General features: G+C 37.6%; 1 protein-coding gene across 1 annotated transcript; it reads right to left on the reverse strand.

The window, feature by feature from the left end:
* Positions 1-1,132: 1,132 nt before the first annotated feature.
* On the reverse strand, positions 1,133-6,781 carry LOC146168449 (uncharacterized). Its single transcript, XM_083386272.1, has 12 exons — positions 6,675-6,781; positions 5,563-5,785; positions 5,321-5,494; positions 4,730-4,866; positions 4,517-4,620; positions 4,178-4,362; positions 3,919-4,068; positions 3,727-3,874; positions 2,814-2,963; positions 2,548-2,730; positions 1,604-1,756; positions 1,133-1,390 (listed from the first exon to the last, which is right to left on the reverse strand). The coding sequence occupies exons 1-12, from the start codon at positions 6,779-6,781 to the stop codon at positions 1,197-1,199; spliced, it is 1,908 nt and encodes a 635-aa protein (XP_083242398.1). The 3' UTR covers positions 1,133-1,196.
* Positions 6,782-12,441: the final 5,660 nt, after the last annotated feature.

The following is a 12,441-nucleotide window of genomic DNA, read 5'->3' on the forward strand; positions in this document are numbered from 1 at the left end:
TTGCTTCAAAGGCAAATGAGCGAATGCATTTGTCCGCTATAAGCAGTAATTATGCTGTTAACCAAGTAAATAACTGCAGCCAAAGGTTCATAGAAGTTCACATAGTTACAAACTCTGAAGCTTAACGTAAAAGCTTATTCAAACAGCTTCCGTTACATTTTACGATTAAATACCCTTTTTTGGCTGTATAGGCAACACATGACGCGCTGATTCGTGACCGTGCTTGAGGTGGTCGTGCAGTGGCTCACTTGCGGTTGTAAGCACGTTAGCGCGACCGCCAAATTAGGATTAAGTCTTTGCATACACCTTTGGTGCCGCTGACTGTTACAATTGGGTCACATACCGTGAACCTTGAAAATCTACTTTGGTCAGATAATTACTGGTTTGGCACTGCAGTACCGTTCTCAAATTCAGTTGAGTATTAACGCATCTTTGGGCGAGAAACTGTACAACCTGCACGCAGAAGGCTAAGGTAACCCATTCAATCGATCTAATCAACTAATGACGGTAATAGCCGACGTGACAGCAGCGCCATCCATTAAAAAGTTGTGTTGCCCTAAGTGGCTACTGGTGAAAAAACTTTTATAGGATAAGGGCCAATTTAAAAAAATGATATCTTAGATTTATGAGTTACATATCGCTCGCCACCGGTGCTCTCTCTCGTGCTATTTGTTTTTGAGAATAATGGTTATAAAGTAGAAGCACTTCGGATGTAAAATCCATGATCGCGAAAAATCCATTGTGCAACTTGGTGACATTGATAAAATGTTTAATTAGTTGATTTCAAAGAGTTTTTATTTCACATTTTTCTAGTATCAAACAATAAATAAACAGTACTTTCCGCCAATAAATGTATCTTAAAGATTTTTTATTAATTGTTGTAAATTTGCCCCCTTTTCTTTCAAAATTGCACGAAATTCGTTGTCACTCGCAACCTTGTAAACTGACGACGAAGATGACCTTGTGTTTTATTGTCGTGCATTCAACCGTGACCAGGCCGAAGTAAAATAAAACAGGATATATGCGAAATGACGTCACAGTTTCAACTCATGGAATAAAAACTCTTTGGTTGATTTTGTTTGCACTATTAGTGTAACAAATACCTCCCAAAACGACTATTTGCCAGGCTGACTTTTCAAGCTAATAGGTAACCATGCAATCAAGTGCACTGTGCAACGTTTGACTTTCATTATACTTTAAAGCAAAATTATGACTGAGATTGCGAGTAAAATAACGTTCAACACGATAAAAAACTTATTCGCCGTCGCTCTGTTTCGTCGTGGCTTCGTGTCTCGGTTGTCAACTTTTCCATTAGATTTGTTTTTTGCTGTATTGTTGATGGTTTTCGTCACTTTGGTTGGGATTATTTGCTGCGTGCCATCTTCTGTAACTGTTATTTTGTTGATTAAAAAAAGGAAAACTATGCCGCTAGTCTTTTAAGAGTCCTATAGGTAAATGGTTGGGACGCAAATTTTGTAATTTTAACTTTCTAATTAACATGATAATAATATTAACAGCGAAAGTCTTGATATTTAAACAAAATGACAGTTGGCCGTTCTTTGTATATCAAGTATAGTACATCATTTTAATGTTTCTGACTTACTAGTACAAGACTTGATGGTGCAAATTTGTGCTTCATCCTTGCTACCCAGGCAAATTGTATGAGTGCCTTCAAACATACAAATGCGAGCTCGACGTTTGCTTCCGTCGCCACAAGTTTTTGAGCAGCGGCTCCAACTCGACCAGGTGCTCCATTCTGGCCAAATATGATTTGAAATAGCTTATGCACTCTACCAAGTGAAGAACTAACAGCAAATGTTATTTGTCGCCAGAAATTATCCAACCATCAGCCATGTTTATACCATTACTTGATTGTTTTTATATTAAACAATGGATGATTTACCGTGTAACAAAAGGCCTGTTGAATTTTTGTGTAACATAGTCGGAAATAAAACGTTGAAAAAACATTTAAAATTCAGAAGCCCGATAAATTTCATCATTTATTTCGTTTAAAATGGCAAAAATATAATTGGAATATGCCCGTTATTCTTTCTACGTTATGTCTGATTGTCTATATATGGGGAAAATAACACACGTTTACAAAACAATTATTATTAGAAAGTGCCATTGGAGCATTGCGCCTTTTCTAGAAACGCATAAATACAATAATAAAACAATGTTTGTGGACCACATGTAGACCGCTAGACCACTCTACTGTACCCCTTCAGCTTAATTAACCTTGCTTGTATGATTTTACTAACAGGGCGTTCTGTTCAACTAATGTAGTCTTTTGTACGTTGTTATTCTTTAAGCAACCACTGTTTGAAATTGCATTTAATTTATGGTGCCCCGGGGCCTATTATTGCTCACGGCAGCTTTAACATTTTCACGTTATGAATAACTCAAACATATGTTTTGTCGGAGAAAATGCTTATGTGGTAAAGCCTGTTTTTCGCTTTAAAATACTCGTTTTATTGTTACTTATTTATGGTATAATTGGACGTTTTTTAAATAATTCTAACTTGTGTTATGGAAAACTTTCCTTACTTGGATCAGCACACGCTTTTACAATACAACGCGTGTTGTCCTTTAAAATGCCTCTGCAATCTCCTGTTGCGCATTTTCTGTCTCGCGTTTTAAAGCCGTTTCCGCATGTCCTGGAACATTTACTCCACTGAGTCCACTGGGTAAATTTCGCAGTAGCCGTTGGTGAAGTCGTTGGTATTGTTTCTAAAATAATGGTAACATTTAAAAAACTAAATTGAACAATAAGTTGCGAAACCACGAAAGATTCGTGGGTGTAATTAACCCACGTTCACACTTCTTCGTGTTGCAAGATTGTGCGTCGCTTGGTCTTCCGGCACAATCTTTTTTATTCCCAGTCTTGCACATTCTTTGTCTTACTCTGCGTCCTCCGCCACAAGTCTTCGTGCACTTTGTCCAAGTTTGCCAAGAATTCCAACCTAAGAAAAAAATTCACAAACCTAAAAATAATCAGATCTGGTTAAGATTACTTTTTCAAGTAGTTTAATGCCAACAATTTATGCGAGGTATACATTAATTATGCGAATCTGAATTAACTGTTACTTTGATAACTATAAAAATCGTTTGCTCGATTGTATACAACCCATTTGGAAAAATCCATCACCAATAAATGAGATTTAAAAAATGTTGAAAAGTTTCTGCTTTGGATTTTTCTCCCTTAGACGTACGTGGGCATGTTTGTGTATTGCAAGCTGACTTAGATGTGTCCTTTCCCTGACAATCTCTGATATTTTTTGTGCTGCACACCCTCTTTCTCGTCCGTTCTCCTCTGCCACAAGATTTTGAACATGTGCTCCACGTTTTCCAGCGACCCCATTCTAACATAATAATCCATTGATTGCCACAAAATGACCTTTAATTAATGTTCTTGCATTATTTTGCAAAAAATACTGAGTTTAAATATAAACTGACCAATCTTGGTTTGCTGTATAAGGTATAATAAGGGATCTGGTAATATGCTGATAAACTCTTTTGTGGACATTACTAAGTGTTATAGGCTGATTTAAGCTTGCTATATCGGCCAAAAAGTGTTGGTGCTGTTACCCAAATGCGCTACACCTAATTATAGCATAATATGTGTACAATTTGTTTTATTAGGGATCTGGTATTATGGTCATTGACAACATGCAAGGTTTTAAGTAAGCATATACTCTTATACTTGGGCATAATTGGGTATTGCACGTTGATTTGGCACTTGCGCTTCCCTGACAATCTCTGGTATTTCCTGTGCTGCAAATTCTCTTTCTCGTTCGTTCTCCGCTGCCGCAAGATTTTGAACAACTGCTCCACCTTTGCCATCGACCCCATCCTTAAAATAATCCTTTTGTTGCTATGAATGATCATTTTGCTATGAATGATTATTTCTTTACATACTTGGACATGGAAGGGTGTTGCACGTTTCGGAGTCTGTTCTCCTGCCCACGCAATTCCTTGTGTTAATCGAGTTGCAACTTCTCTGTCTTGTGCGTCTTCCTGTTTCGCACGTTTTGCTGCAAGTTGTCCACGTAGTCCACGGCCTCCAAGCTAAAAAGTTAGAAACAAGATAAAGCTGGAAACGACATAAAGCAATTGAAATAGCAATAATCACAATAGAGTGTCTCGAATAGAATATAAAATAAATTTTGATCTATACCTGAGCCTCTTGTTGGGGCGTAGTTGCCGTGCAACTAAGAGGGGCACATGGACCAATTCTTTCCAAGCTGTATCCTTTGCAGTCTCTGCTTACAAAAGTGCTGCATGTTCTAGAATGCGATCTATACGTACGACCGCATGTTCCGCTACATTCGCTCCAAGAAGACCATTCCGACCAAGTGGGATCTAAAAACAGCAACTATATCATTTTAAGTGGACTTTATATCATTAACACTCGAATTTATATATATTTACAAAAAAAAACACTAGTAGGTAATACGAATTAGGTAATAAATTATCGTCGTTGCAATACAGGTTGCCGTTTATAACTTAGTCTTACTTTTGGGCACAGATTCCCTTCTAATTGGGTTGGCGCATAATTTCCGGTCACAGGTATCTCCTCTGTCACACGCACTGCATGAAACGCCGGATTGGAACGGATCCCTATGCAAACATTGGTTTAGACAATTCAAATAACAATGCAGAACTTTTTCATTTTAAACGCGTTCTATGAAATGCAGCTTAGCAAAACAGTGCAACCTATGGTACTCACCTTCCCAAAACATTGCCTGCCGGTCCGTAATTGCATATAAACATAGTGGCATTTATTCGCACATCGCCTGGTTTTACTTCAACCCTTGAGCAGAGGCTCGCACCGCAACCCACTTTGAACGTGTTTCCCCAAACCACCTGCGTTAGTTAGTGGTTATTAGGATTTTTCATTGTTAACCAAAGTGAAGGTTTCTTTAATGTAATACGCCTTGGTCAGAGGTTTGTAACAAAAATTTGTTACAAGAAGATCATTTTAACGCGCAATCGTTTCGGTGGTGATGCGCATTTGCGCAGTTGAGTACATCAGAAAGGAAAGATGTTCGTAATCCATGAGTTTAAAGTTTACTTTAAAACGGAATAACGTAGAAGTTCGGTACGTTTACTAAAAAAACGTACTTTGTAAAAACTACAATCCAAAATAATGCTAAAATTTTTTTTTATATATTTTAACCAGTACCTGTCAAAATTATTTTATCTGAACGCCGTTCCTAACAGTTCCGGCTTACTGTCACCACTGAGGTATAACTCAACGGTAAAGTTTTTTGCTATACAACGTATAATTAGAAGCTTTTGGCGGTTTATTTATATTTACTTGGGTGTAGTGACCACACATTTTTCCACTTTGACAAGCTCCTGTTCGGAACGTATAGTAGTCTTTTTCTTGGTCCCAGGCGCCAATTGATCTGTGAGCATATCGGACGTTGAACGTCATTCTTGTTGACAAATATATATTTTCTCCTACTGAGAACCGTGTGTGCCTCCGATTCTGTAGCAAAACTTTGAAATAGTTAAATTAATCGAATAAAATTTTTAACTCAAATTTCTATTACTTACTGGGTTGTGTTTAAACAGACATTGTTTTGTATAACCAGTTGCTAGTTTCGCAAGTTCGTCGTCCCAGGAAATCTCCAGCATCTTTGTAGCGGTGGGCGACACTATTCTTCGGGCATTGTTGTGCGCCTCAACCATTGCGTTTCTTAGGCTTGCTGTTAAAATCATTGACTTGAGTAAGTTTTTTATATAATAACAGCTCGAGATCCATATATTTATCCCAGAACTTAAGTTAGTTGAAATATAAAATTGCCTTAGCTTTGTACAACATCAGGGTGTACAATGCACAAGTTCATATTACATTATATTATCTGGTAATTTTCAGTTTTGCAGAGTATAGTATTTTCGGTATAGAAATATTTAATAAATTTGCTAATTACTTACTAGTTATTGTAAATGTCTTCAGCACTCGTCCAGCGGTTAACGATGCAGGAGCTTCGGGATCGTTGCTAAAAATATACATTTTTACAAGCACACCAAAGCTTGGTGATCGCCATTGGCAGAGGCTAATTTTACGTTAATTGGTACCGGGCAGAAATCAAAATGGGAAGTACCTGTGGGCGTTTTAACTGTTTACATACAATGTATGTTTGTTTTAAAACCGGGTAAAATATTTTCACCTTAGTTGTACTCGGGGCTCAAAAGACTCGGCTTATTTGCCTGCTGGGTTCGGAGTCGGGACTCGAGTAAGTAAGAGTCCTGAGTAAGACGTAAGCTTGTTCGGAAACCTATGGTCATACACTGTAAATTGTTAAGATGAAAGAGCATCAGGTTGGAATAGTTTGTATTCGAGTATTGTGGATGGATGAGTTTATGACATCACTGTGAGTGGATTATGTTTTATCGGATGAGGTCTAACTCAAGTTGTTACTGAATCCTCAGGATTAATTTCAGTATACGGTATAAAAATTTGGCTAAGACTTCTTTTTGTACAGCAACAATAAGGCGGTTTTACGATTTTTTTTACTTTTATGTTGCACCTGTTTGTGAGTTTTCATGAGGCAAATTACTTTAATTGCTTAATCTATGAAAGTATGGCGAATGTGTTTGTAAATTATATGTAAACACAGTGACAGACACGTGTTTACTTCCGATTTGACTCTACGTTTAAGTACCTCATATCGTTGCGTAGAATATCCGGTGGCGGTGGTAATGAGCTGTTCACCTCGGCCGTTGTTTCATTGAGTAATAACAGACAACAAACAATTATGCTAAGTATCATCATGCACAGTAGCGAGAACATATAAAAAGCAAGGCTATAAAATGGTCAACTTTTAAAACTATTGTAAGCGTCTGCGCTTTAATATTAAACGATTCGCTGTTAAAAGTAATATTTCCCTGAAAACAAAACGTTTGTCATTATTACGTTATTTAAATAAACCGACTAACCTTTACTAAGTCAATATATTCAACCCACACAGTCTGATATAGAGAAGTTAACTAAGATATATTTATTTTCGCCTATTTTGCCTGAAGATTGTTTTCTGTATTGTAGAACAAAAGCAGAACGTTCGGACATCGTGAAGTTACTGCATCAGCTCATTGGTATAAATAGTTGATGTTTCGAGACCCTGCTAACTCTATAGCGTTCTTATAACCCTATGCTTGTGTCACTTCCTCCGGATTTACATAAAGTACGCAGCCTTATTCGGTTGTAACAGCTGGGTGCAGTAATAAAATATTGTAAAAAACCCTTCGATGAGTGAAAGGGGGATATTCCAACACACTTACATCATTATGAGCAACACACTTACATCATTATGATTTATGAAGTAAAACATTTTGGGTTTCTTTAGCCCTACAATATTAGAGACTTGGTGATCTGACGGCGACTGACATTAATAAAGTTAATTTCAACTGTTTGTTTTATCGAAATGATAAGCCTTTGCTAAACTAACCTTTCCTCGATTTGTCAAGATTACCTTTTCGACTCCCCAAAACGAGAACTTGAGATAACATTATGAGACCAGGGGTGCTTCTGCAAACGGTCATTGTTATATTAAATGTCGTATCAGATCGCAGTAATAACACGATTTAAGCCCATAATTTTACAACTGATTTAAGTAACCAATATATAACATCAACACTGCCCTATATGCAATTTTATTTGGCACATATGTGTACAATCATTTACAGGAAGAAATATTCAACAACAGCTATGATAAATCACTGCAAATACAAGAAAAAATCCATAACCAACGCATCTCAACTCGTAATCTATTTCTTTCAAGGTTCATCATCGACTTGATAAGGGTCGACGCAGCAATCTTGCGATCTGCCACTACTGCAGGTTCGCGATCTCACTTGCGTCGTGGAGGTGCACGAGTCGTTAGTCACATCATGCCACCTGCCCCATCTGCTCCAAGCTGTCAAGTTATAAGTTTCCTGGTTAATCATATTACTTCTTTTTCGTGACAGCGTGCGGTTAATTCAATACGGCCGGAAGCTTGGCCTGCCAATGCCCTGTGTGTATCAGAACAATATAGAGTTAATATACTCTTTAACCACAACGGTTTAGTTTGCATATCGAGTGTAAGCTACGGCTAGCAATGGAAGATGAACGCCTTTGCAAAAATTACTTTTACATTGACACTGAGAATTAGATTATTGGCTTCTCTCGATGTTGAAAATCAATAAAAAACTATTCGAAACGTTCAAAATGATACCTAATTCTGTATGGGCTTTGATATTCTTATTACGTCTTATTACAACCTCCAACCGTTATGCTCCAAAATTAGATTATTGCTATATCGATTTGCGACCTTCTTTTGCCGGTTGTACCAACAGGAACTATAAGGCACGCCAATTATTTTCCTCTCATTGTTGCTAAACCACGTACAGCCCATAAGGATTACCTGGGTTACAGCAACTAATATAGTTTTAAATAAATGTAGTATTTAAAGTTCTTTCGTGTATTGTGAGGGCAAAATTGTTGCTTACTTGCGCGGGGACATTGGCGAGTGTTGCAGGTGCGAACCTCATGTGACTCCCCACAACAATGGAACGCGTTGTCTGACGAACACTTTCGACTTCGAAACTTGATCCCACCACCGCACGACTTGGTGCAACCACTCCACTCTTCCCACTCTCTCCAGGGTGCTTTAATAAGATACAATTGGCAACGTATCGAAAATGATCCAGGTTTGAATAGCACGAATACAAAAATTGTACGACCGAGTTAGTTGTATTAGTTGGCAATTGGAAAATAGGTATCTTGTATTAGTTGGAAAATAGGTATTTAGGGTAATATTCACTAATGTTAATGTTATTAAAGACATTTCCACTGCGGTGTATTTGGATGCATTGTAATCTTATTAGCAAGATGAAACTGTGAAGACATTTTACGCGTGTCACTTTTTTCCTGAAGTATCATGCCAAAAAAACACAAAACATTGGAAACCGTTAAGTATTTGCGGCGAATATATTAGGGTGATATTATAGGAGCTCTTTTGTAACAGCTCAACGCATTTTCGTCCGTTATTTTAACCTACAAAAAAAATCTGTTTGCCGCTTTAAAATTTTAACCGATATACAGCAAATGCAAAATTTGGCAAACCTCTTGGCATAGAAGGGCACCTTTGCGGGTTGCATATTGATAGGCTTATCGAGGATCCGTTGCAGTGCTGATCGTTACCGGTGTCACAAACCCTGCTTCGCTCTCGGCGTCCGCCTCCGCACGACTTGCTGCAACTGCTCCATGGCACCCACTCACCCCAGTCTGAAGTGTAGACTATTATTAAAAAGCTTTTGAACAAGTTGCCACTTATAATGGCGAGATGACATTCTTTTTCGTGGATTTGTACAGTTGTTATTAAAGATTTATACCTGCAGCAAAAAATATAAAGAAGAACAAATTCATGAAACCTTATTTTTTTATAAAATTGTACAATCGTACCTTAACAATTAAACGTACGGCAAGGTAGAATGTAAATGCCATAATGTAAATGCCGTTATCAGTTGTTAGTTATCTCATGAACATTGTACAAACAAGTTATTTGGCAAACATGCGAAAAGTTTCGCGGCATACTTAAAAATCTCTCGACGCACACTGGTGTGCCGCGCAACACAGTTTGATCACTATTCAATTGGGTGTCTATATTAAATCACACAGCATCAAAAATAATACTAAAACAATCTTTTAGGACCTAAAAGTATGTTTTGGACTAAGATGTTTGAAATGGTAATTTAGTTTTTCTTACTGCCTGTTACGACATCTCGCGGACAAACTCTAAGCGGTGCGCAATAAAACGACATCTGCGTTGGCGCACCGCTGCAATCGGACATCACGAAGGTGTTGCAACTGCGAGTCCGTTTCTTCGTGCTGAAACCGCAAGTTGCGCTGCAGGCAGACCACTCACTCCATGCACGCCACTCGCCCTCTGCAAATACAACAACCTGCTGTCTTGGAGTGAAACTGGAAGACGAATTAGATGTGTTAATCGTAGTCTTTCAGACAACACCTAAATATTTATGTTCTTTTGCAACCGTAAACCTAAAATGTTGCGATATCGCTATGATTTTCTAGATAATATCTGGCAAAGCATGTGAGCTACTGTTCATAGGCGTTTATTCTATGAACTAAAAATACGTAGGTTGTGACCATAAGCTGAAACAATACATATTACAGTACTAAAAAAAATCGAAAAAAAATCTTAAAATAAATTTTCCAACATCCAAAAATCTTAAAATAATTTTTCAAGCAACAAAATTTTCTTGAATATAAAACCAAAAAGGAAGTGTGACTTTTATTTGTAAATCGATTGCGAAAACTGTCTTAAGGCCTCATCCAAACGTTATGATTGCATGTTTGGTCCTAACGAAAAAAAATGATTTAGTAAACCTACTTGGTGGTATGTCAGTATCCCGGAAAACATTTGTGCACAATTTCCTCTCACAAGAGTCGCTATCGTGACACTCGCTGCACGGTTTCCCAATTGAATATGGTGGACTGCAAATAAAAAATGACAAGCAACATATAAAAACATGTTTGCTAATTCTGTTTATTATATTTTACACAAAATCTTTACTTGCTCTTCCAACTACCGCTGGGCGCGTAGTTGCAAACAACGATCAAAGAGTCCTTTAATATTCGATGTCGTAACGGAACCGTGCCACAATCGGTAATACCGCAACCGAGCTTGAAGGTTTCGGCCCGAACAACCTTAAAATTAATGCATGTGGGAATATGCCTTTACTTAAATACCCCTTTGCTAGACCTATATATTTAAAGTATTGTTCATCATACTTATAGTTTTCATAATACACATAAAGTATAATGATTGAAAAATATACAGTCTTGCTTAACCTGCCGATTTTACATTAGGTATTTAAGTAACTAAGACAGCTTTAAAAAAAGCATATCAGTTTAAATGCTTTCACACATATCGTAATTAATATACATAAAAATTGTTGTGTTTACGACTCTCTTGTTTAAATATTGAAGTTAACATCAGTCATAGCCACACGTATTGCGGTAACGTTTAGTATCATCAGAGCAAACATGAATCCCCACCTGGGCATACTTGGCACAGTTGTAGCTGTTACCAGCACAGGACATGGTGCTAACGTTGAGTAAATCTTTTCCTGTCAGAAACGATCTTACCACTGCGGGAATGAAGTTCTCACTAAAGACGCCGTTTTGCGACAAGTACATGATCTCGCCCACCGCGCCAAATCGACTGTGTGAAATATTCTAAAAAACGTTCATGAAAAAAAGGTTGAATTTATCGGTCTGCGGCCCCTATGCTGATATTCACATAGGCATACTAAACATTTTTGTAGAAAAATAGCTGTGCATATAATCACGTTTACCATGTTGGGTTTACATGTGTTCCTTGTTAAATAAGACAATAAACGTTTTATATGAAACTTCCCAACTTAAATGTTGAATCGAAACTGTTGTCGTACCACATGTTTCCAGTTTCTTTTCAGACCGACTGTATCGTACATCATGGTTAGATGAAGAATAAATTAAACCTATTTTAAGTATTTGGGTTACTCTTCACCGCGACGCGTGAGCATTAAGTTGACCACAATAGTGTTAGTGAGCATATGTGCAGCACACCTGGTTATTTTCGAATCTACAGAGTCGTGTGTGAGCCACTGCGATGTCAGCCAGCTCGCTGTCCCATGTCATTTTCCGCATGTTCGAAGCCCGGGGGACAGTGGACCTTCGGGCGTCGTTATGGAGATTTAAAAACTCCTCGATCTGATCCGCTGATATTGTAGCAATCGAGAAAACCGAAAAAACAACAACAACAAGTTTTATTTTTGTATAATTTTATATGCATTAACCACGCGTTCTTTTACCTGTTAAAGCAATGGCGTTGCGGACCGTACCTCGGCCCCTTGATTGCACCGACGTCGCATAAACTCCGTCAAAGTTGCTATGAAACGAGTTGGTTTTATTTAAGGTAGGTTCGATAAAAATAACGTTAGGATAAACGTTTTGTGATAACAAACAAATTTGCTAAAAAATGATGTATTATTGAAAATACCGACGATGCTGACACGCCAGTCATTTTTGTTTTGCTTTAACAAATTATAATATTTTTGTAGGTTTTAAATAGCTTGCATGCGAGTTGATATTTTTATAAAATACTACATTTGTTAAAAAATGGACTCTCTTCCTACCTTAATAAAACAAAGGCACAAATCGTCAAAAGAGTCTGATCAACGTTTGCCATATTTTTGGTTGCAGTTCCTAAAAACTTGTTTTCACATACAACAATTTTCATTTATGCATGGCTTTTAAAAGCAATCGCTACTTAAGCAATTAGGCTGCATTTCCGGTACGCAAAGAAATGCCGATAGTCTGGACACGAATTTTTACATGATAGTACCCTAGCTTCGTGCTGCACTAAGCTTTTTCAAATTGCATTT

This window comes from Ascidiella aspersa, chromosome 1 (genome assembly GCF_963924565.1).
Source record: "Ascidiella aspersa chromosome 1, kaAscAspe10.2, whole genome shotgun sequence".
NCBI classification, from domain to species: Eukaryota; Metazoa; Chordata; class Ascidiacea; order Phlebobranchia; family Ascidiidae; genus Ascidiella; species Ascidiella aspersa.